Source organism: Lagopus leucura, unplaced genomic scaffold, assembly GCF_019238085.1.
Source record: "Lagopus leucura isolate 7727_CA_CO unplaced genomic scaffold, USGS_WTPT01 Super-Scaffold_100027, whole genome shotgun sequence".
Lineage (NCBI taxonomy): Eukaryota > Metazoa > Chordata > Aves > Galliformes > Phasianidae > Lagopus > Lagopus leucura.
The window spans coordinates 2853333-2879805 of record NW_024962278.1 but is presented as its reverse complement, the minus strand read 5'-3'; the positions used below and the strand labels follow the sequence as shown (position 1 = coordinate 2879805).

The 26473-nt window shown below is 38.8% G+C and overlaps 1 protein-coding gene across 2 annotated transcripts in view; it reads left to right on the top strand.

The window, feature by feature from the left end:
• Positions 1-26473, top strand: part of TENM2 (teneurin transmembrane protein 2) — a 614809-nt gene that overhangs the window by 549993 nt on the left and 38343 nt on the right. For both annotated transcript variants that reach the window (XM_042880629.1, XM_042880628.1), the window contains one exon: positions 18303-18449. In XM_042880629.1, coding sequence (XP_042736563.1) covers positions 18303-18449 — 147 coding nt within the window. The remainder of the gene's footprint in view (positions 1-18302; positions 18450-26473) is intronic.

The window sequence follows — 26473 nt, the reverse complement described above, 5'->3', positions numbered from 1 at the left end:
ATCCTTCTTGCAGTGCTTTCAGTAAGAGCGTTTACTATTTTTAAAACAATCTTAAGAACCACACTGGGGGAACTTGTTCCTGGTGCTGGCTGTGAGGCAATCTGTGTCCTGAACCATTCACACTGAATGAAGTTTTTACAGAGGTATTCAGCTCTTTTCTCTCATTCTCTCTATCACTATTCTGACCTGCTTGTGAAATTCTTATTAGAGTAAGCTCACCTTATGGAAGTATTTCTTGCAAGTAGCCTCAGCCTGTTGCATTGTTGATACATTTTTTCAAGACATATAAGCAGAAGGAACGTTTTATGTCAAAAAGAAATCATCATGTAATGCAGTGTATTTCACTTCCCAAAGAAAACACAATTATGTATGTAACTGAACTGTAAGAGAGAAATCCAGACTTAAGCATTCTTGAAAGTCTTTGGGCCGGAGCTTGGTGGTCAGTGTTCACATCTGGATGTTGAAAATGGGAATAGTTGGTGTAGTGCTAAGGTCATTATTATTTGAGGTGTAGCTGCCATCAAATCTTAATTATGAGTTTGGGTTTCTACAACTTCTAGCACGTATCACTGTAGTGTTTTCAGTGATACAGTATTGACTGACATATAGCTGTCGATATCCTTCTGTCAGTTGTATTCAAAACACATCCACGCTGTGACAAAGACAAAGCAACATTGGTGGCTAATTAGTCCTTATTCTAGCAGCAGTTCAACACCATGTTGCTAAAATCCCAGGAAAAGTGGAACATGAGAAATTGAGGTTACTATATTTATCCCGTTTCTCTCTTCAGTCAATAACAGGATTAGAGCAGAGAGGATCCATTGTCCCACTATTTCCTTGAAGATTTTCAGATCCTAGAGCTGACCCATAGCAATGGCAGCTACATAGTAGATCTCAGTAATTCAGTCCAAGCAAGTTCTTCCCTTAAACAGTTAAGTACTTCTCGTGGAAAAGCAGCACCTTTTCTTTCAGTGTGACATGGATTGTAACATTATTTACTCCCTCTAATTCTTAAAAAAAACTTTAAAGTTTCTGCCATACAACAGTCTGCCATTTCTATGACCCATGACCAATATCTAACACCTAGGATTCATTCTTGTGTTTTCTCACTGGTTATTGGGAACCATGCAATGAATTCTGGACATTCAGAGTGTAAAGCAGGTTGCAGGTTCTTCATTCTCTCAAAATCTCATTCTCTTTCCTTGCATAATGGCATCTAAGTGCTACTCAACTAATTAATATTTTATCTGTTAGAGGATGCCTTTAAAGGGCTGCGTTTATTGCATAGGGAGCCATAATTTGGAAAAGCGGCCAATCGATGTCAGACTGCTTTTCCTAGTCCCACTGTATTTTTAGTTGCTATTCAGTTTTTAACAGTCCAGCGCAGAGTAGGTGGATCAACTCAGCATCAATAGACTGTGACAAGCTTTCAGAATGTTTTAAAGATACCGTGCAAAATAGCTGCAGGGAAAGGTTTGAGTATTTCTGCCTCTGTGTTTTTGTGTGACTGGTGTAGGCCGAGAGCCACATAACCTGATAGTTCATCTTTCATCTAATTAAAAATTACAGACGCTCTTAACATTTTAATATATTTTTACCAAAATCAATGTGGAGTAAAGATTAAAGTTTTCATTCTGATTAATTATGCAGATGAGATTTTTTTTTTAGGTAGTTGTTAAAAGAATTTAGTTGTTCATGAGCGTGACAAGTGAGTAAGATTCACAATGCGTCCAGCCAAAGGATGTTTTAATTTGCCTCCAGTTATTTTTTCAGAGAATTGAACGTCTGAGCCAAAGAACCAAAGTGCTTCAAGAATGCAGTCCCTGTAGTACAACTAGTAGAACTAGTATTGGTAATTGGTGTGTTATCTGAGAAATCAATACCGTGTTGTAATCATGATTAAAAACCAGTGTTGTTTATTAAAAAGTAAACCATTTTGTACTGAAAAATAGTATTGGGTTCTGATTTTAGATTGGAAACAGTGCTAAGAGGACAATTATCCAAAAGACCAAAACAGTAAAAAAGATCAATTTAGGGATAGCATGTTTCCCTACTATGCAGTGATTTGTTGGTCATAAAAGCACTACCACTTCAAATACTGTGATTTTCCAACTGTTAGGAATCAGAACTGATTGCTGAGCTGTTTGTGGAGTGAGTCCCTCAAGAATAGCACTGAAGTTATTTTTGTAAGTTCAGCATGCACAAACACAAAAAACTAAATGTCACAGAAGATGCTGATCCTCCTAAAGCCAAAGAGACATTAGTACAGATGAGAGAACTGACTTTTTGTTTTAACCGCTGGGAATACCAGAAAGTAGAACTCCATTCCTGATGTAGCATGGTGCCATCAACTTTTCAGCACGTTTTAAATATTAACTAATCTGACTCTTTATTTTCCATTTAATAAAGGAAATCAAAATATGCCTATGTTGGGTTACAGATTCTTTCTCACTGAAATTAATGAAAGAATTGGCTCTATAGCATATAGTTTAATGACAGGACAGTATGCCTAAAATTAGGCAGTTATAGCAAAAGCAGTTGGATGTCTCTCTCTCTCGCTGTTCCCTATTTTCTCATATTTTTAAATTACAGAAATGCTTGTTTTTGAACAAGAAAAGTATTACTGAAAGCAAGAAGCAATGGGTCTTTATTTGCAGCTGAAGGAAGAAAGCAAAATATGTTCCCATTTTAACAGCTCCTGATAATTGTATTTCTGACACGTACATCTGTATTTGAGTGCACCGCTAACAATGCAGGAAAAATAAGGATAATGTGGTTTCTTTCAAAAAAAATTAAAAAATGCCTTAGACTTAAGGCAGAAAACCATTGCATAGGAGTTTGTTAGGAATGAATGGTAGTTGCAACATAGTTAATAGATAGCTGAGTCTGGGGGCAGGAAAGTATAGTGGCGCAGGTTTTTAGATCCAGTGTACCTTTTTGTTGGTTTATTTGGATTCTAGGGATAAAATTATTTTGTTGATGGTTTTGTTACCATTTCTCTTGGATCGTTATTAGGTGATTGTTTATCGTAAAGCCGATCATTGTGTCCTTGCATATTTGAGCCTTTTTTTTTTCTGAAGTAAGTCAGAAATATGGATTTAGAATGAAGAAGGCCTTCCATATTTAGAGAATGGTTTGTCAGAGTCAAGGTCACTTTGCAAAGGTTGAGAGGGCAGTGTTTGCTTAAAGGAAATACGAAGTGATTGCTATACTAGAGAAAATATTAATCTTGTTTCAATAGCTCTGCATTACTTCTGAATTACTCCTCTAGAGAGATGATTATGAGCCAGAAGCCAAGAGAAGATATATGCTGTTATACTACTGTGCGTGTAGCTAGAAGGTTGAAGGGGAAATAAGAACCCCAGCAAAATCTATGCTGATGAGTAATCAGTTTGGAGTTGCAGCTCTCCTTAATTCAAATCCATAGAGGCCTGTAGAGATCATCAGTTCTATGATTTCTCATTGGAATCCTTTGTTAAATAATTTTATAATTGGTTTGTTTGTTTACATGCTGAAGAAAAAGGTGAATTAAAATTGATCAAGCTCACCCTTAATTTCAAATAATAGTTCATATCTTGTACCATAAGACTTGAATACATATGAAGTACCAAATTGACTCCTGACTTCTCTGCTTCACAAAATTTACTAAAATGAAATGGAGGCACTCCTTATTGAACCTGATGGTTTCCCTTTTTCTTTTAATCTGACAGTCTGCTGTGCACAGATCATTTGTTATGTAAGTCTGTCTTTCATCACCAGTATTTATATTTCTAGTTACCTTGCAATTCTTACTAGCACATGGAAACTTTTAAGTTTAAGATGCTTTGTGAAGGGAAATGTTTATTCCAAAAAATTGGGGTAATTTAAAATACTTGTCTCTATTTGAGACTGCATCTGTTTATTCAACTTGTGTAATCACAGGCTCCTCTACAATCATAAGGATTTTTTTCAGCAGTTCAGAGATAAAGCACTGAATTTTTGAAATATTCTAGCAGGATGTACTCAGAGTATCTGATTCCTTGGACCGAATTTTCCTATTGAGATTAAATGGAAGCCTCCTTACAAGTTGTTTGCATAAAATATGCCAATAGGCTTTAATTATTTTTTTTTTCTATATTTTAGTGCTTTAGATAGATATGTTATAAAATGTGAGGAAAGATGTTGTTCAGATGTGAACAAGTAACAGCGAACCAAAAAGAATGAAGTTGGCTCTTTTCAGTGTTGTTCCTATGTTTGTAGTCCTGTGACTAAAACTTACAGGTATGTTTCCCAGGACTACCACTACTGGGTCCTAACTTGAACTAAGTGCTTCCATTCCCTGTTAGGAAATAAGAAAATGTGGTAACTTGTTTTATTCAGAATGAAAAGCAGGTAGACCTAACTGGAAAATGCACTAAAATATCTTCAGCTTTCTAAGCTGTGCATTGATGAGAAAGGCAGTCCTATGTCATTAGGGTGCACAATAGTTTTTCCAGTCAGTGAAATCCAGCTTAGGAAGGATTTTTGGGAAAGGTTCCTAACCACTTACAGGAGTTATTACAGTAAATTGCATAGGCACTATGCCTGATTAAACATATTCCCATGTATGTATTTACTTTGAAACCTAAAGCCGTTCCAAAGTTCACTTTGCTTGATGAAGCAAATTGTAGAGATCTCGTAAAGTCGATAGCGTCAAACTGCATCCATCCTCAGGTTTGATGGATTTGAAGGTCCTCAGAGACCTTCAGCTGAAGTTCTGTGTCATAAGGTGTTCTTTTGTTAGCTGATCACGAGTGATACAGTGAAGATTACAAACTGCAAGTCCTCTGCAGTTGGAGTTGGGACACGGCTTCTCACTTTGTGCTCCTGAGCTGCTGAAACGCTGCTGTGCAGAGACAAAGCTGCTGCGTGCTGCTTGGTTTCACAGCCCTGAACAAATGACTGTTGTGTAAAGTAAAGCCTAATTGATATATGTTTCTAATGATCTGCAACCTTTATAGTGGGTAATACTTCAACTGTGAGAAAGACATGGAAAAAGGTACTATACTCAATTGAAATTCCTGGAAACAGGCCGAGAACAGTACCATAAGTTACTGTTTTGTTTGTACTCTGATGGTAAATAGCCTTCGGAACAAACTCACACTGTGGTAATTTTCTCTTCAGCTTTTCTTAGATAATTAATAATATGAACAGAAGATGGAAAAATTCAATTTCCTTGATATATATTTATTGCATCCTGAGATACTGCTCACGCGAGCTGTTAGGACACAGAATGTTTTCAGCGTTGCAAAGAAGGAACAAATTGCACAAAACTCTAGCAAATTGTCCTTTAGGAGTTCATTGTATGGATCTAAGATATTGTTTTTTACTTGTGTTATTGGAATTCCTAGTTGATTTCTTATTTTTAATCGTGTTAAGTCCTCTTTTCCTGTTTCTTGTTTTGTCTTGTTTGTCTGTCTGATGCAAACATCATGACAATGTACTGTTTTTCATCTCCAGGTCACTCAGTTACTGTTTCTCATCCATAGAGAAGGGTCCTAGCAAACAGGCCCAACGTAACCAAACGCATCCTGCCTATCTCAGTGTTTTAAGTCGTGTCAAATGTAGGTGCAGGGCAACAAAAGCCCTGTTGGTGAGGAAGAGAAACAGAGAAGTGGAACCAACAGAAGAACGGAAAAGAAATGCTCCATTTGTAAGCAGAAAGGCTTAAGTATTTGTTCAGAATTAAGGTCTGTACCAGTGAGGCTACGGGAGGAGCAGAGCTATTGGTTGCCTGATAGGAAATATTTTTAATATAAAGCAAGCGTTGCCTAAAGAGTCCTTCCACGTTAACATTGCTCCTAAATAAAGATGAAATGCTGTGGGCATTTTTTAGTGGTGAGATGGTGAAGACAACTCCCCTAGCAGATAGATCAAAATCATCTTTTCAGATGTATTTAAATATTATGGCATCTGGCTACGTGTGGAGGATTGTTCTTCACCATGTAGGCAGGCAAAAAAGGAACAGAAAAAAATGTTCATCTGAAAACATTCTTATTTCTTTAGCTTTTATTAGTTACTTGTGTATTTGGTACATACAAAAATTGGGAAACTGAATGATATTATTCATGAGGCTTATATGAAAGATGCAGAATGGATACCTAGGACTTCAGAATTAGATATGTTTATAAAATGCATTTTATGTATTGAAACATTCATCTTCTATCTGATCTGCCAAAACAACTCAGCATGCACAAACACATAACTCAGAACGTGTTGTTCATGTATTTTAATTTGCTTTACATATGTTACCTTCAGAGAGTATTGCATCTGTGTGCTGCATGCTTATTTCAATCCTTTATATTTGTGCATATTTGAACCCCATATATTCCATCTCTAATAATGATATGAGGTACATTTTCTTTAATATTCAAATATCCATTGATTTTTGTCACTTAATTGTACTGTGAGAAGCGCACAGTGTATGTTGCCAAAGCTTTTTCCATTCTGAACTACTCCAGATTGCTTCTTGAAAAATTCTCTTTTTTTCAGCACTTCCTTTTGATTTTCCTTTGGGACAACTGAAATGTTTGGAGTCTGTAGTCCAAAACCGTGCAGTATGGTGCTGTCTGTTGGAATCCATGCAATTAATACTTCAGAAAGATCAGCTCAAATTATAACACATTTGTCAATATAGTTCTTTCCATCTTGTAGGGATTCCAGAATTCTATACTAAACTAAGGGATAGCTGCTTGTAGAGCATACTAATCTTTGAGTAGTAATGAAGGAAAATGTGTACTTACACTAAGGCTCATATTTGTTCCTCCGACAGAGACAACCTGCACATTTATACAGGAACTGCATTTGCATACCTGAAAGTTAATTGCTAAATCATAAATTCTATACAGACATCACTATCTGATGAACAGCAAGTAATTATATTGTAATAACGCCTGAGAAAAAAAAGGCATATGCTGCCCTGAGAATTATGAATAATAAAGCTCTACAGTGGAAAGATTCATAGATAATTCAGGTTGGAAGGAGGTCATCTAATCCAACCTTTTCCTCAAATGGCATTGTAGGATTAGTTCACATCAGACCTTACCCAGGCCCATAGTTTTTAAGGCAGATAGCCTACAACCTCCTTCACTATCTATTAGCCAGCTGCTGTAGCTAAGCATCTACAGAGGCACGCTGAGCAACGCAAGTAGTTCACAATATCTGCTTTCTCTTACTGTAGTGCCTTTCTTGTGTATGCACATACATGTGCATGTGTACCCTGCCCTCTGCCATGGTTTCGTGGGTTTTCGTCGGTGTTGTACATCATAACATCATGCAGTCCATGTCCAAATGTAAGCAGGATTAGAAATATTCTTGTAAACTACTCTTAAGTAGTACTAGTATGAGAGAAGCAGTTCTGTTTGGTCACCAAGTGCAGTCTGGGCTTACTAGTGCACTTTGGTTCTTTTCTAATCCTCCTCTGTATAGTTGTAAAGCTATTTGTATATTCTCGGTGTTATGGTGAAAGAAATTCAATTTGTATTTGGAGCTGAAAGTGGATATGTGATTTTTCTATATGTAAGTTCTTATATATAAAGTGAATGAATTTATTTCATAATTTTGAGTTGGCAGCTTAAGATCTCTACCTCCTACACAGATAAGATGAGCTTTTGTCAGCTCAGCAGAGCTCTCAACCCCAGTTTCCATCCTTGTACCTTAGGCATTTTAAATATCCTGAGCCTACCAGATAAGAAGTAAGGCCTTGAACATGATTTTAAATTTCTTTAAGAAGCCAGTGGAGAGAGAATTAAAATAATATTTGATGTGCCTGTTCTTGTTAAGAGGAAATGCTTCAGCATTCAACTAGCTGAATTTAATGTAAGCCCATATATATTGTGTTGCTGTAGTCAAGGCAAGTATAAGGGAGGTAAATTCTTGTTATGAAATGGACTGTTAGAGTCCCTCAGAAGTGATTGATAGCACAGCTCTTACATGCCCTGTGTGTGGAATTTCTGAAGTGTATCAACGTATTCTGAAGTTAATGACTGAACTGAGAACTGTGTCTTCCCTGGAAATGCAAAACTGTGTTAGATCTGAAATATTAGCTTAGTTTAGTAGGAATGTGTAAAAACGTATGGAAACTGAAAAGTTGCTACCAGTGGTACATGGCTAGAATGGTTACATCCCAGATTTTCTTCAATGCTGAATGGTGCGACTAATGCCAGGCTAATGAAAGGAGATCTCAGCATCTGAGTAATCCATTGCCATTCAGACAGAAGCACTGCTTATCCGTGACCCTTTCAGGATGCAGGAAGAGCTGTAAAACCACCACAGCATTTTAGAAATGCTTTTCACCACAATCTGTTGTTTTTACCATGCTTGCTAGTCAGTTACCTTACAGGAATAGCTGAAGGCACATCCTTGTCTGAAGAGCTGCCAGTGCGGTAGCTTTTAAGCATTATATTGAGGGCCGAGGTGCAGCAGACTGCTGTGAACACTGAGGCTGTATATTAGCTGATTGAAATCCATATCATTCTTTTGGATTTGTCAGAGTTTTGCCAGTGTGGAGCAATTATGTCCTAGCCCTCAGCTCAAACAGTTCAGAAGGATGAAGAGTCAATCCAGTCAGTGAAGGATTCAGTCCCTCATAAGATTTAATGGCTACTTTAATTACATGATAGTCTGACAGTTTTTCTCGGGCAAATACACTTCTCCATATTTGCAGTATTCCTGTAACAGGCCTGGTCTGTTGTAGCAGCTTTCTTGTCCCTCCCAGCTCACCATTTGGTGGTTTTGTTGTTCTCACTGTTTCTCTCTATATATTTCCTCAGGAGGCACTGGAGTTTGTTTGCTTGCCTTGTTCTCACTTTGTGCTGTGCCATCATTGTTTGCACTATACAAGAAATAATTTTATTGTTGCCAAAACTGATGTAAGAGACCTAGATTCAGGTGTGTGTGAGCACAGCAGAGGACAAGGTTTCCTGCTTAATTACAAACATCTTGGAGTTTTCATACTACATCAAGCCTGAAGAATTACTTTAATGCAGTTACATTTCATGTATCTCACCAGAAATTGTCCGATTTAACCTCATTTGGCACTTAAATTCCCTGCAATTTGCTGCAACAAATGACAACATTGCTTCAAGTATGTTCTGAGAGGTAAAGCCAGTGACTGTGAGTCTCATTTAAAATTTCAAGCAGAAGAAATGCTGGGTGGCATTTCTGTCTTGAGAAAAGCTAGCCAGTGACAATGTGATCTCCCCTGCTGACTCATCGAGGCATTCAGAGAGAAAAATTGGATCTGCATCACTGGAGGGTTTTCAGTCAAATGAGAGAGCTGGGAGTACAGAGCCTTGGTAGTAGCAAGCAGTCCTGCCTTTTTCAGGGCTGATCTTGCACTTTTTATGTCAACAGTGTCTTAGATTTTAAATGTTTGAAATGAAGGCCTACCTCAGTATAGCGTTCTAATATATACTGGGATTTTAGAAGTTCCTATCCAAGCAGCTGAACTGTAGGACTTATCTCTAGTGTTCTACAGGCTGCATTCGCAGGATCATCCAATTGTGTTCCCATTTGGATGAACATGGTGCAGTTCCATCTCCACTGGCAAGCTTAGTCAGTTGGGAGTGCAGAATGGAGTAAGAGCTCCTTTGTTGTTGTCCACACGCTTTTGTTGAAATCTGTATAGAGGAGCATAAAATGAAAGAAATCTGTAAACTCACAGCTTGTTTTTCAGGGCTCAAATATTACGGATGCTTCAGTAAGCTGAATATGATTCTGAGTTCATACTTTTTTCTATCTATTAAAAATACCAATATTACACATTTGTGTTATTTCCTAACTGAAGCAAGAAAAAAATAGATCACTGTGCTGGATTTATAAATCTCGGTTAGCCAAGTGAAACTGAGTGTTTGAAACCTGACGCCTGGCATCTGCTGGCCAGTTTCATTTGTCCTTTCGCTAGGTACAGTTCTCACTTCAGCACCACGTTGCATGCTTTTTCTCTTGGCCTATCGCTGGGACATGGTGAGGGTAGGATGGGTGAAGATCATTGGAAAAGAACACAACTTTGTGCACCACTGTAGATCAGGTTTTCTAAGTCTTGTATATTTACATGTAAAAGTATACCAACACTTTGCCAAAACATTTATTCGCAAAAGTTCCATGACCTGTACAAACACATGGTTGCCACATATTTAAAATAATTTTAAAAATCTAACTACTGAAAAAGTTGAAATATATAAAAACTGTACAAATACATGGCTGCCACATACTTGAAATAGAAAGCAAATTACACTTGTGCAAAGAAGTTGAGTAGCAATTACTGTGTGAATCCTGACTTTTACAAATGAATGACTCAAATTCCCTGCCACTGCACTGTGATTAATGTAGGGATTTTAGTTATTACATTTTAATTATGTTATCCGTTCTTTTAAATATGAGGTCAACGTTTTGCTTGTTGCTCTTCAATTGACTGAATTTACACATCCTGTCAGTTTTGTCACTTTATCATTTCAGTGCCGATAAACTATTCATATTGATGTTATTTTAGAGATAAGCCCAGCTTGAGAAGGATCCTTCCTCTAGAAACAATATTATGTTTTACAAAGGATGATACCAGCCCTTCTACCCTGTATCAGAAACATTAATACAATAAAAGATTATGGTTTTGGTACTGGCTTTATGAATGCAATTTCACACCAAGTTATATTCTAAATGGATTCTGTTACAGTAAGATTAATTTGAAAGACCTCTCTATCTTAAGTACAAATTTTACTGCATATTTATGTATCTTTTTATTGGATATATGAAGATGAATTGAATATGAATTTTGTCTGAAGAGTGTGCACTGTATGGTTTGAATATGCTGCTAGAGTCTCATTTTAGTCCAGAATCTCAGGAAATAATCTGCTCAGGCTGTAGACAAAACTATGCACCTGTTCTGTAGCTTTTGGGCTGCAGCAGTGTCTGTCCACATGCCCATGTGTTCAGTGTAACTACCTGGTTTATGCTGGTACGTTTGCCATGTTGCCTTCAAGTGGCCACTGATAAAGCCACTGTGCACAGAGCTGTTTCTGTGCAGAACATGGAGCACCCTCTGTGTTGTGGTTAGCATTCCTGGGGCATGCAGCAGCACCCATGCCTCCCTGCAGACAGTCAGGTGCTTGGGGAGCCGTGGGGGCAGGATCCTCTGAGCACCCCACACTTGCACGGTCCCGATCTGCACTGCTGGTTGCAGCAGGGTACTTGGCCTCTTAGCATCGCAGGAGCTTCTCCATCTTGGAACTGCCTTCAGTGCAGACTCCATTCCTTTCTGAAACTGTGTCTCATGTGTATTCCTAGTCCAAGTTCTTGGGTTCACTGAAGCTATTTGTGTGTACTCGAGATTCAGAGCAGACCTGGATTCTTTTGTTATGCATCCATCTGGTTTCCTCAAGCCTCATGGCAGTGAAGCACAAATGCGTTGCCCTCTTTTCCCTGCCCAGCTGTTAGTTTGGGTATGGTTGCTCCAGAATTCAGTGTAGTTGGAGAACTCCTTCCATACGTGCCAGGAGACCTCATGGGGATCTTCCCCCTGAAAGTACTGGGAGCCCTTGTGCCTGAGACAGAGTGAAACTGGATCAAAAAGAATGGACTGCTACTTACATCTCGAAGTTTTGTGATCCGTACTGCAATGTGAAATTCCCTCTATCCTTATTTTTTATTTCTCTTCATGCCAGTGACTTCTCTCAAGGCTTGCTTTTTAGTACCAGCGGTTCCCTTTTTTGTGAGGTTTACTTCTCTTCTAAGGACACACACCTTTTTCTCTCATTTTGCTGTTCTGCCTGGAAACCAAGGTGCTCTCCAAGTTACTACCTTTACAAGCGAAATAAATAACGTAGATATGTAGTAAGCTGATGCAATGTTAAAGGAAATTTTGTTATAACATACATTTCCCAGAAACCGTTGTTAGCATTGTAATTGCTCTGTAAGTGTTGGCATGGAAGAAATCGTGATTCGGAGTTACTGAATCTTACTTATTAACTTTCCTTTTTTTTTCATCCTTTTCAATTAAAAAAAAATTGTAGTTGGCCCATTCTTCTTTACTTGTAACTCAGCTGGGCAGTGCAATCAGGTTTTTTGTTACACTGAAAGGCTGGGTTAGTTCTTAACAGCTTGCCAGTCTGTGCAACTGTCCTGCTTTGAAGACCTGAGCTGGGCTTCTGCAGGCTCTGGAGACTGTTCTGGAACAGTCCAAACTCAATCAGAGGAGCTTCACTTCTCACTCAACAAATAGTAAATTGTGTTGGCATGTGTTGAGTTACATATTTTGGATTTGAGCTTGTTGAAATATGAGCTTGTTGAAATATAATGATGTAGAAAATAACTTGTGTGCTCCTACCATAATGCTACGTGTCATTTTTATTTTACATCCTTTCTTTGGCTTGAACTGAGCCCCATAGGTTTTTGAATTGAAGGATTAAAAATAATAATAGCAAAATAAAAGCTGTGGATTTTTTTTCAGTGTTGCTAGGTACCTCATTATGTGTACCTCATTTATTATTTGCTAGATAGCCGTAGGTCAGCAGCAACACGCTGAAGGAATGAACGGAAAAGTATGAAAACAGTGATAGCCCTCTAAAATACAAATTAAACTGTTATCATTATTGCTTTTTTCTAATTTCTCTTTATTTTGTAGGTACTGTGTCAGAGTACCTTCATTTACTGCAGGTCTGTATTTAACAACTAGAACGAGGAGGAGGATTTAGCTGAAATTTAAGTGTTTCCCTTAGAAACTGATGTAATGGATACTGTGTGACAGAGAACCCTGGGCTGAGCACCACAGTCCTCACTGCAAGGCATCTGTACCCATAGGACTACCTGGTGCAGCATCCATGCAAGTCAATGGAAAGACTCCATTGCCTGCCAGAGGGTTTTGGATGAAGATGTAGAAAATGGAGTTAGACAAAGATAAATGAGAGGTGTTACATTTCAGACTAATAGCTGCACTGTGAACTAAATGGGGAGAGGTACAAGCAACCCACATCCCTCCATTAGTTATCAATTAGAGGAGACATCCATGCCTGATAGCTTTCAGACTAAAGGAATCAGATGTAGCCTCTTGATTTACATGTAATTTTCTGTGTCCAAACTGGGTAGAGAATAAAATCATGTTTACTACTGTATGTGATTATTAGGTGCCAGGGAACATTTTTACCTTTTTCCTCTCTCTGCTGTTTCTCGTTTTCCTTGCTTGTTGCCCTTTCTTTTCCTTCAAGTGATTGGCCCCTCTGTGAGTTCTGGTGGTTATAACCAGATTCAAGATTTAGATGCAAAACACAAATTACCTGAATGGCATGTCACTGTACTTTGATTTGTTTGAAGAGTTTGTTTTGGAGCTTTGAATTAGTTTATGCAAAAGAAAACCTATATGTGCCTGAGTAGCTGTGTACATGTGTAATTGTGTACCTGGGGTTTGTCAGTATCCATGGAATGGAAACAAACTCAATGTGGAATTTATCCAAAACTGGATTCAGATTTTTCATGTACTGCCTAGATACTGGAAATTCATTTGCTGAGTTCATCAATGAATTAATCACCTTACAGTTTAGACCCAGAATAGTTTTACCGTAGATAAAACCTATGAGCACTGTCTCATAAATACATTAACCATTATCACTCTTGAAAACAAGGACTGTCCATATTGATTTTCTTGACTATTCATAATGATTCTGTGAGCTTTCTTGTTAAGTTCAGCTTTCTGTAAATCTCATAGGTCTCAAAAATAAGAAGTTTTAGAAGCAGATAAAGCTGACATAGGCCTGCTGGAAGCAGTGGACTTAATTTTGCTTACAGTGAACTCAGTAATAGCAGTTCTTCTTGTTTTCTGGGGTCACTATATTTTTCTCACTCCTCAGTTGTTAATATGAGCAGCAGTAACACTTTAATTTCTATTTTTATAACATCTTCTAGGCCCCATCATGGACTGTGGCGATGTGGAGCTCTACAAACAGATAGCAAAGTCTAGTATTTAATACGTTGCGTCTTCTGGGTTGCAAAGGCTTTCAAACAGCGCTTTCTTTTCCTGTTACGTATAACTAGAGGTCTTGAACCTATTTGACTCTTTTTCCATAGTGAATATTAAGGAATAACTGAAATGAAATAATTCTTCATATGCATTTGATCAGAGTTTAAAATTGAGAAAACATAACCAAAGTGTTTTCTCTGTGTATTCTTTTTCTTAGTGTTTTGCGTAACAGCATCTTGTTCTTCTACTGCATTGTGTATGTAGCATCCATGGTGGATTCTCTTCCTCTTACTGATAAGCACAGTCAAGAGACACAAATCTAATTCATTCTTAGGACAAGAAAATCAACTGTTTTCAAAGTTTAGATTCAGAGATATAAGAGCTTTCATTTCTCCCTTTCCTTTCCCAGTGTCTTCCAGCATTCACTTGACATGAATGCTGGATGCTTTTTCTGTGGAGTGGAGAATGGATTTTAGTGTTTTGATTTTGAAATCTTCTCTTACTGTGATACTCCCTCACAATGCTAGTCACATATTCCCGACAGTACACTGAAAATAGCACTGAATTTTATCTTGCTATTTTAATTCAAAATGCATATGTTCCTGTACATACACTCACCAGTCTCAGAGACCAGAGGGAGCCTGAAAGGGAAGGAGCTGCCTCAGTGCTTGGGCTCCTGCCGCAGCAGTGTGTGCAGGGCTGTGCAGGCACAGCTGGAAGAGTGAGACACATGAACTGCTGTTGCCCATACAGTGACTGTTCTGTGAATAAATAGCTTGTCTATCTGGCACTTTAAACAAGCACTTTCTTCTTTTTTAAGCTGGCTTTTTGACATTTTCCATTAAGCATACTGTAATAGAAAAGATGAGTAGAATTTTTCTACACCTTAGGAATAGCAACCTGTCTGCTTAGCATGGAGGACCCTCTCCGTGCAGTGACTGAGAGCTTTATGCTGTGCTGAATTACTGCTCAAGGTTAGATTCCAATCTGCTCACTGCTGTACCTGCCTTGCTCTCTCACACTGCCTTTCTCTGTGAGTAGAGCCACAAGGCAGCCAGGAGGTAGCACGCTTTGTGATGTGAGCTGTGGCTGCGCAATGAAACCATGTTGTACCAAAGCACTCAGCGCTACCATGGGCTGACTGCAGTGTGTTTCCAGCAAAGGTCGCACGCCCAGCAGTGAGCTCTGCAGCTGGGGTTCCTCAGGTAGGGGCTCTGCTGCCTTGTCTGCTCTCAGAATGCACTGAAATGCATCAAGGCGCTGTGTGAATGCTGTGTGCAGGGGCTTAGGTCTGCACCAGTCCCTGTGCACATGGGCACATAGGAATTACAAAATACAGATTGCCAGACTTCAAATGAAAGTGCACTGCCTAAATAAAATTAAAAAAAAAAAAAAAAAAAAAAAAAAAAAAACTTTCTATTTATATAGTAACTTATAATGGGACTCTTTTGTCTATTTAGTTAATGGGTCATTAGAATAAATTTTGGCCTAACAGATCTTGTGTACTTGTGTAAATATTTGCTTGAATAAAGATGTGCATATACAAACAAGCATAGTGTGTGTGCATAAATGCACATGAGCATGCAAAATAGTTCAACTCTTCTCCCTTGCTTAAAGCTGTTTTGAAAGTCAACACATCCATTAATTGTTGTCAAAATACTTAGATCATATTGTAGTCTGCAACTGCTTTTGTTTTTTTTTATCCTTCTGATATTTAGGTTACTCAAGCACAAAGTCTGTCTTTGGAAGCCCGTTAAATAAACTACAGAGGTAGCATAGTGTTTCCTAGCAACATCATGTCTGTAACAGTGATGCCTGCTTCCCTCTTTAAGCTAAAAGCAAAGTCATGTCCATTAATCCCCAGCTGCACATAAACTTCTCAGAGATTTTGCTAGCTCCCTACTGTTCGTGTTTTCATCTTGCTCATATGATGCAAAGTAAACTGTTCCTATGATTTAATTCTCTTCAGTGCTTCAGTACAAAGCCAACCTTGTGTGTTTATTCACAATTACTGTTTGTTTTTCATTTAAAACGAATAATTTTTTCTCCAGTATGATGCCTCCCCTCAGACATTTCTCATTTTGGTCATTCGAACAACCTGACAAGCCAAAGAGATAAAATAAATGCCTTGAAAATATGTTATCTGGGTTGAAAAACAAGTGCATTTTCATAGCTGGGGTATGTAATGCCAAAACAACCTTTCACTTAAGTGAAGGAGGAACTGTATTTTTTAGTCCACCGTAACAGCACTGAAAACTCTTCGGATTTGTTTCTGTCTGTTGACAGCTTTCTCTGTAGAATGAACTGAATGATCTTGACCGTGTTCACAGAGATCTGGTGTCTTACTTGGAGACATTTGGTAGAGGTGGAGCTGCTGTGCCAGTGTTGCCAGTGGTATAGATTTGAGCCCCAAGCAGGACATGTGGAAACTTTGGTTGCTGTTATCTATAGACAGTCTTCTCCACAGAGAACAGCTGAGGTCTCCATCCTAAAAATTTAATTACTCACTCTGAATTTCTCAGTAGCCCAGTAAGGTAAAGTAAGAGTGAATGTTTACCTCTAGTGATACCAGTGGTGAACAGCAGGGATGCAAGGCAGCTTGCTTTCCCACAAGGAAACTCCGCAGCACTGTGTAAACCAGTTTGGGGTCAGAAGAACTCCTCTCTAGCATCACCTGATCATAGCAAAGGCTACAAGGAGTAGGAAGAGACCCAAATTCAGAGCTCTGACTTTTTGAACAGGCTGACAGATATGCACTTGTAGAAGGTTCCGTAAGCATAGCAGGCTAAATGAGTGATTTCTGGAAGGCTGCTCAACCTCTCAGCACTAGCTGTGTAAGTTTGACAGTTGTTCTTGTTCCTGGTCACCTGCAGAGGCCATGGGTTGCAAAGGTGACTTAGTCTTTCTCCAGTGCTGCATATCTGAAGTGGTGCTGCTCAGACAAAGAGAACACAGTTATTTGTTTTCAGGATGTTTCCCAGTGCTGCTTTCTTGCTTGTGCCTGATGAAAAGAGCAAGGGCTGCCCATTAGTTCCTCCTTGCCTCTAAAATGCCTGGGGAAGGGAATGGAGCACTTCATAGTCACAGCATGGGGTCACAGTGGCAAATGCAAAGGACTGTTCCAGCTAGACAATGAGACTCTGTAGGAGTCTGAGAGTCTGTAGGAGGTCCTTCAGTGACCCATCACTGGTACTGAAAAGAAAATGGAGAGTATGAAGCTTTGTGAGCTGTTTTGAGATGAAATTCACTGCCCAAGACAAAAAGCAATGAGAGACATGTTATGTGGTGGGTGTATAGATACCTGGCAGGATGAGACTGTATCTCCTAACTAGATGTGAGAGCTTGAATGATTGGGTTCCAATATCTGTTGTCAGAGTGGCAACACAGCCTTCTCCTCCTGCTCAGACTAATTAGAAGAGATAGGAGAGGTCCACTGCAGGACTATCAAATCTTCTTTCACATCCGTAGACTTGTGTGGATTGGATGTGGTGTATCTGGAAGGTTATCAAGACCTCATTATCTTACAGGCTGGAATTTGATTTTCATGCCCTTCATTCCAAAGGGATGCTCGGTAATATACAGAGGCATCTCCTGAGAATAATTTAGTTGCAGGAAAAATAAAAAGCAGTCAAGTTGTTCTCTTGCCTGTGGACATTCTGTTGGAGCATATAAGCACCTCAGCAAGTGAATGTTTTTGTTCCCCGTTTAATTTTTGCTGGACACATAATTCCCATAGCCAATTAAAGACATGTATCTTTTGTGAGTTATCTCTTCTTGTCTTTCAGAAAGCATGGCAGGTTGCATCATACTGTTCAGTAAACTCAGTGTTAAATAAATAGTCTTTTTAAGTGATCGTTAAAAGAGGAAAATATTTTCAATATCATTTACTGAAACTTTGTGTAGAGAAAGCTCTTGAGAATCATGCAGTGCACAATATAAATGGCACCTGAGCACTGAAGTGCTTGCTTCAGAAAACATTCCCCCTCTCATATATGTACACAAACACACGGAAGGAAAAAAAACACGATCTTGCCAGCAGACTGCTGTTTCTATCTACTGCTTTTAACTCGAGATGGGAACATTTACAGGGCTCTTAGAACATAGCTGCTGTTAGGGCTCATTTTCCCACCAGGCTTGAGCTAAGTCCCCACTTCTCCAGGCTAGCCCCTTTCCTGACCTTCCATCTCCACATCGCAGTCATGGCACTGGAGCAGGGCAAGTGTTTTTCCCACCAGCAAGAGCAAAACTTTCTGTATGCACAGTAATATTGCCAGCAGCGTGAGTGTGAGTGTGAATAAGCCTGCCTTATACTTACCTGTCTCATTTCTTCCCCCAGATGGCTGCCCTGACTTGTGCAATGGCAATGGGAGGTGCACACTGGGCCAGAACAGCTGGCAGTGTGTTTGCCAGACCGGCTGGAGAGGGCCTGGATGCAACGTTGCCATGGAAACCTCCTGTGCCGATAACAAGGATAACGAGGGAGGTGAGCAGAAGTCTTCCAGTTCCCCATCCCTAAAGACCAGAGGGTTATCCATACTTTCTTCACGAGTCATTTTACTTCAGAAAGAGTTTGGCTGTCATTATCATCAAGTGTTGTTGTTTCCCTCCTTTTGAAACAAACAGGGCTGAGCGCTCTGGCCTTGCAAAGTGCACCTCTGTTAGAGTTTCACTGCAGCCCATGGCGTTTCATGGGTGCTGAGTACAGACCGCTGGGACGGAACTTCTTCCTGCAGGCTCCTGGCACACGTGCATTGCAGAACAGCTTACTATGCCTGTGTGCACAAGCATAGCAGCTGATTTAGCAGGATAGCTAGGAACATTTTTGTAGCTCTGTGCTAGAGGCCAGGGTCGTACTCCTGTGTGCACAGCCCATGTAAGTCATTGTAGTGTGCTGTCATATTTCACAGCTCATACGCCAGAGCTGAGTGAGTTGTGCTGAGCGATCATATATGGTAAGGTTCTGAAATCCCCATTCAAATTTCTCTCCTTTATCAGGAATACCTTTATAAAAAACAGAACTTATTCTGTATTTTACAAAGATCACTTTAGTTTATCTCTTTTTGTACAGCCTTCCACTTTGTAGTCAATTATACTGACCTGAAAGCAGTTTTGAGAACATGTATCATATAAATAAGACTGCTTGGTAAACTATCCCCTTCACCTCAAACAGCTTTTTGTATGTCTCATTGCAGTGTCTATAGTAAGTCACCATAGATTCTTTTCCACTTGGTTCTGCTCACCATTAAAAATCAAACATCAGACACAGCTTTTTTCCTTGGGACTCTTTCACTTTTCTTTGACCAACAATTAAAGAGTGCATCTGCTGTTTGCTGATTAATAAATGTTTTACTTGAGATACTTCTTAAAACTGCAGATAAACATTTGACTTATATGAATGATCGCTTCTAAGGTAAATTTGTGTTTTAATTTTATATAAAATTTCACTGTGTAGAAATGGTTCATAACTGCAAAACTGAGGCACCATGATTTTAACCACACCTGGATATCAGCTACTAGCTCTAATCTGTAAATTCCCCATTAGTTCCTTGGTTTCATGTGATCAGTACTGACGGGAATATTTTGGAAGAAGTAGAGCTGATTGAATTTCTGAAAACTGGAATTTGTTTTATTGGCATTACTGAATCTGTTACTCCTCTGTAAGAAACAGAATCAAACTCCAAGTTATATTATGTGGAGTCTGCTTCCTTACTTTGGTCCTTTAACTAAACAAGAAAACGCACTAAGTGTATTAGTGTGCACTGTAAGAAACTAAAAGCTTAATTGCTAATTGCATTTATTATGATTATTATTTATTATATTATATAATATTATATTATATATTTATTATGATGATGATTATTATTATAATAATAATTATTTATTATTATGTTTGCAGCTTTCTTAGCTTTGAAGATTATAAAGAAAAATTTGTAAATGAGTGTTTCATCATATTTTTCCCCAAACAAGGAGTTTAGAAAATATTACTAGAAATACTGAGATAAGGTGTCTAAAAAAGAACTAAAATATATGCATATGGGGAACAGCTTGTTTACTTATTCCAGGACAATATTCTGCATTTGTGAAACAGAAAGGCATGTGGGAATAATTATTTGACTACTGAGGTCATTCAGCTGTTCCTCCCAGTTTAAAATTGCAAAATTCTAAAAATTTATGAAAGAGAAATCACTGACTATATAGAATATATATGCCATACAACAGATCTGTAATATTGATCAGCACTACCTTGCAAGATGCATGGTTTCTGGTTCACCATGGTCACACCTGAAGGCTGTAGTGTAACTGAATAGCAGAATACTTAAGGGGAGAATTCCTAAGTTCTCAGCACTTGCAGGTTGAAATTAGGGGCTAGAGAGACCGCTGCTCATTGCTTCTTGAGGGAGCATATGTATTCTGAACATCTGCACCCTTGTCAAGGTCCCAGCAACCTGAAAAGTCCACTTGGCCTTTTTTTCATGGGGATTTTATAATAAAGCAGAAACGAAACCCTTATCTCCCGACCCTGAGATCAGTGCTTTGATCTAGAGATCATTATTGGTCTCTAGTAGTATCATCCTTGTCATTTTTCTGTAGAGCTTTTCCATAAGAGAGCTTAGAACCTGTTCCACACCTGTCCAGTGACCTGTTTCTTCAAACAACAGCAAGGTGTATGTTAATAAATCAAAGCTGTTGGATTCAATCACTGTGTGCACTGGTGGTACAGTGAGCTGCACTGCACTACTCATCTGTCTTCCCAGTGCCTCTGTGATTTTTTGCTCTTGCAGTTTGATGATATTCTGGGTTTCAGATTTCTTTAAGATGGCCTGAGACCTTCCCCAGTGTTCTCTGTAAGGACAGACTCATTGTCACACCCATCAGGGTGTTAATTGCTCAGTCACAAATGAGAGCTGCAACAAAACTCAAGACTGAAAATAACTTGCATCGCTTAATAGAGTGAGGTTGTGCCTTTGCATTAAGCTGCTCTACACTGTGTGGGCCTGGTTCACTGCACATCCGGCCAGGAGCACAGCCAGTGACCTCTGTGTTTATTAGTGCTAACTCGGGGGAGACCACAGGAGCATTCAGGAATGGAGAGGAAGGAAGGGATGTGTGCAGTGTGCTTCAACATGCACCTTTATGTAATTGTCACTGTGTCTAATAAGAAACAAATAGAATTAAGTTTCTTCACTTGGTGGAGCTGAGAACAGTACTGTTGGAATCAATTTTAAAGATTTAGCTAATTGCTGGAACCCCAACTTTCACATAAAATGCAAGTTTACTGAATGTTACAGAAATCTCCACACTCACGCTTTTCATTTTCATTGAAACTCAACTCAGCTTACTTGCAGCCAAATGCTGAACTCATTTGCTGCTTTGTTAACATCTTTGCTCTGTTAACCTGAGTGAGTAGTTCTGGAGCTGTACTGAGTACACACAGTAGTCTTTCAAATGAAGGCAGGGTAGTTAAAACCACAGTATTTTGTCTAAATGAGCAGAGGTGAATATCCGTCTTTCTCTATCCATTTCATATTGCTAAAATGTAGTTGTTTCAGATTGTCACTGAAATAGAATAACTTTTTGTCTACTATTCTTCCCCATGTGTCTGTGGATTTAACATATTTTGATGCTTTTTCTCTGTTCAACCATTCTTATTGTGATTCTATCTCACAATCAGATTCAAAGGCCTTGGGCCAAGTCTTCATTTCATGGATGTCAAGATGATCATTGCCACTGACTCCAAAGGGACTCAGATTTGTCCTCTATTGTCTTATTATGTGCCACAATGTGCATTACATACCGTAGTTCAAAAAGAAAAATGAAATATCATACTTAATATTTTCTTTCAATTTTAGATTAATGCCCCTTAGCTGGTTTGTTTCTAGAAGTGGCAGCTATTGAGACTTACAAATCTTTGTTGTGTATGAGATGTCAGTGCATATTACTCATACAGATAAAACAGGATTCCAGAGGACAGTGTCCAGAGCTGTTTTCTCCTCTCACAGCTGTTCAAGTAGAGTTGTGCACGATCCGAGGCAGCACAGGCAATGTCACTTGTGTTTGTTCTTACCAGCACATCTAGATAAGTATTAATTGTGTCTGGTCTTCATTATGAAGATGTTTACAGTCACTAAAGGATACTTTGCTTAAAAAGATTCAGAGGGTCTTGTTTGTTCCTTTGTTTTTAAGGCAGAGACCTAACCAAAAGGTAACGGTGGGTGGGGCGTTTTTGGCACTGACTCACTTTTAAGATCCTTTTTATATTGACAAATGTTTCTGTTTCTTCTAAACATGTTTGAGTTATGCAGTTCACTCACTGTGACCATTTCTAAATCTAATCCCTTTTCTTAATCGCTCCCTCAGCAGTCTAATAGTTATTAAGCATCTTTTGGAGGGATTTGAAACTGCTTAATTTGATGACCTATAATTGTGATTACAATGTATAATCCCCCCAATAGACTTGTATAGCCCACTTAATTCACTGTAGACATATTTTAGAAAATTAAGGGATTAAAAATGGTATTTCGAGGAATGGGAGGAAAGTGCATTACTTATTAAATACATATTTCTTTAACTTACTGCATAAGGAAATCCCTGTAGGAGCGTATTTATACCCATCTTTTTACACTAACTGCTTTATAATAATTTGGTGGTTCCTGAATCGCACAATGCTTTTAACCTCTCAGAAGAGTCTTCCTAAATTGTGTATATTTAACCTTAAACCTTCCATTGCCTCAAGGAAAATGGGCATTAAGCAAGATTAAAAACAAAAAAACAAAAAACCAAGATTAAAAAAAAAATTCATTTTCTGAAGAATATTTTACTAGATGTTGGAAGCAGTTCATGCAAGGAGCTCACTTTTGAGATCCCTTTATCCTGATCTCAATGAGATAACCCACAAGAGGTATTTAAGGAAGAGCTCTGCAGGAGCAGCCTTGTCAGGAGACTCGTATCACCACTTAAGTTGCTCTTGCTAGGCTTTTCTTCTTCTTTTTCTCCCACCTTTTTCATCCTTTCAAAATTGTCACACTGATATTTATAATTTTTATTGACAACTCATGTAAATTATGTTATCTCAGAGAAAGAAAAACAGAAAACTACCAAAATTTTGCTAAATTGGTTTATTTAACATCTGACTGTGATGGAGAGAAAAGCCACAGGAAGGTTAAAAAAAAAATCTGTAAAAGGCTTAAACACTTTCATTGCTTGTATCATTTCACAGTTCATGTTTCTCCCCAGAATGTAATTTTATAATTATCTGGACTACAGTTCAGTGGTGAAGAAAGGGAAGCAGCCAAAACATTATAGAATGCTAAGGTAAATCCATTTGGCTTTGTAAAGAGAGTTGTGCATATCTCAGAAGACAAATTTTGCCCTTCAGTTTGCTACTATATAGCTGTAACAACTCCAAGAAGTACAGTTGGCGGCAGTTCTGTTTGGCACAAAACATTAAAGATAATGAATGAGAGAAAGCCAGCTATCTGCTACAGTATGAAACTTCTTCAATTCAAGAGAAAAATACATTCCCAGTGAAGTTCACTGTCAGGACAGTGCACTTGACTGATTGAAAGGCTGTTTATTTGAGTTGTCTTAGAAAACTCATCTCTAAAATTAGACAGAAAGAAAATAGAGAAGTGTCTTTCTGCAATAAACATTTAGAAAAAAATTGCTTTTAGAGAATTACAAATCCTGTGACTTGATACTGCATCAGGCTCGTGACATTTAAGATAATACAAGTATTTCACAGCACAAAAGCAAATCATGTAATTTAGCTTGCCTCAACAAGCATTGCCTCAGCAGGGGTCTCTAATTCAGCACAGACAAAAGATTTTATGAAGTTCTCAATATAAATACCCAGAATACTCCTGGCACAGAAAGTACCTTCCCAGAGCCTGCACAATAGTCAGTTTTAGAGCACTAAATGTAATGAGTGGTTGAAATCTGTTGTGGATGGGGGCCAGAGTGAATCATGTAGACTCAAGTATAAAATCTGTACTGAAACTAGACATTATATAAGTTTGACAAGAGCTAATGAGTATGCTCGTATGTGATTTTGTTAAAACTTCGTGTCAGCCTCTAATTGTCTTTACACACATTAGTCAGCTTATCCTCACGCTGTCCCCCGTGGGATATGTTACTGCAATAGCACGCTCTTACAACCCACAGGGAAGGGAAAGCAAGTATTTTAGTGATTGCAGATTGCCTGGTTAAAAAGCACTGACTTAATGTATTTTAAAAGTTGTCTTATCACGGAGCCCTCTCAGTCATCTCTGCTGGAGATGTGGTTTGGAGTTGGGGCACCTAACCTGCCAGCATCCCCAGGCCTGAAGGTCCCCATGTGCTCAGTGCATGCAGGAGCTGTGCTGTGTTGTCCTGGGTGGGCAGGAGAAGGGGAACTGTTGCTCTACCACTACCCGAGTCCAGGGCACTTTAAACCTCACTGGGGAGTTTTTGGTATTCTGAGAAGAAGCCTGGGTGATTTTTTTTTTCTATTTTATCACAATTTGGGATTTACAATTCAGTTTTTGTGGAAAAACAGCTTTGTTTCATGTTTAAGGTTGTGAAAATGTTCTGCCGTGTTCATGGTTTGCTCTAAAATCAATGTTACAATGGCATTTCACAGGGAGCCCTTCCAGCTAGGCTGAGCCAATTGAGGAGTAGGGCTGGAAGAGGATTAGAAGCGTTTCCTTTCTTGTTAGCACCAGGACTTCTGAGGAATTATTTTGAACAACGTGTGCCAATATGACAGCAATTAGGTCAAGCTATAAAAGTGAAAATTTGAGTTAATAGTAGATAAAAACTGGTAATAAGATGTACTGGGCTGTGGAATAGTCTATCCGTGGAAGCCATTCTGCATGCAGTTTTAGAGCTCAATTAAAATACTTCCATATTGGCAGAGGGAAGATCTATTCTTTTGATAATCTGACAGAGCATCTCTAATTCTTTCACCTTGGGTATATTAATACTACACATAATTAAAATCGGATCATGATAAATTAACTAATTTGCCCTTAGAGTGATCAAAGGCCCTTTCACCCTCAGGGCTTGTTGGAGCTGCCACTCCCCTCCACACTCCATTTTAATCGTAAGTCTGAAATGTTTATTGGAAAAAGAAGTATTTCCAGGAATTCCGCTCTGAAAGTGGCTGGCTCCTAAAGCTAATGAAGTGTAAGGATGCCCTCTGCTGAGCGTGTGCTCAGGAGTGTTGTTGGGAAACAGCCCTGTCTCCTGCTGGGTACAGAAAGCACCTCCCAGGCAGCTGGCTGCCAGGACAAGGTGACCATTCCAGCACGCATCGTGAATCGAACCTGTAGTACCACCAGGATTTGATGAAGAGTAAGCACTGAGGAAATTAACTGGTCGAAGTTTAAAAGAAAACAAAGAGAAACCAGTAACTCAACTGTCAACTAACTTTCCAAAGAAGGATGTAGCACAATTTTGGAGTTTAAGCATCTGGAGGTGTTCAGAAATTCCCTCAAGTGGTGAAGGAAAACTGATGTTTAGAGGTCCTAGATACTTTATCAATAATATATATCACTGTTTCTATGGTATGCTTTTTCAGGCCTTCTAATGGTGTTCAGAAGCCATCTTGAAATGAAGCTGTGCACATCATTTTTCTTATGTGATATTTCAAAATTTTGCTTTTTGCTGTGCGTTAAGCCTATGTATGATTTAGTTTTTGTAACCATTCAGAAAAGGTTAAAAAAAAAAAAAGTGCATCCCCAATAACAGATGTGAAGTCTTCAAGAGGAATCCCATGTCACTTAATTTGCTTCTGGAAAGATTTGGGAATAACTAAGGAACAGAGAGCTAATCTTGCGCTGCCAGTTTAAGTTAGATCAACGTTTCTTATTTCTTCCTTGTAAGTTAAAGCCGAGTCAGGACTTCTTTGCATCTCAAACTGTTGGAGGAGGCTTAGCACCGTCTTAACTCCCTCTACGGTGTCTTTCCTGTCAGACTGCTGCTAACTTAAACTCAGATGTACGCGCTGTGACAAGCAGTGGTATCTCGATGAGGCCTATAGTGAGGTTTTTGTCATTGAATTAACTGTATAAATAATTCAGCATGCCTGAGGAAATCTTGAAGATGACAACTTCTGAAATATATATTAAAAACAAAGTCCTGAATTCTAATTAAAATTCATGCTTATGGCAGTTTTCTCTAATAGAAGGTACATTTTTTTCTAGCCTCGATTTTAATCAACTGAGTCTAATGCAACTAAGTGATTGCACAACAGTTCATTAATTTCATGTTTTGTGGTACAGTGTGGCTGGAGGAGTGGCCTGAGTGGAACCTCATGCAGTTCAACAAAAACTGTGAAGTGCTGCACTGGGAACCAGCAGCCCTGTTCTGTAGTGCATAGAGGGGCACCGCACTGCAAAGCACCTTTTCAGTAAAGGCCATTGGACACAAGGTCAGATGTGAGCCAGCAAGGTGCTCTTGAAGCAACCAAAGCCAATGGTGTCCTGGGCTGGGTAGGCTCAAGATCACAATTTTCTGTGATTGCAGAAC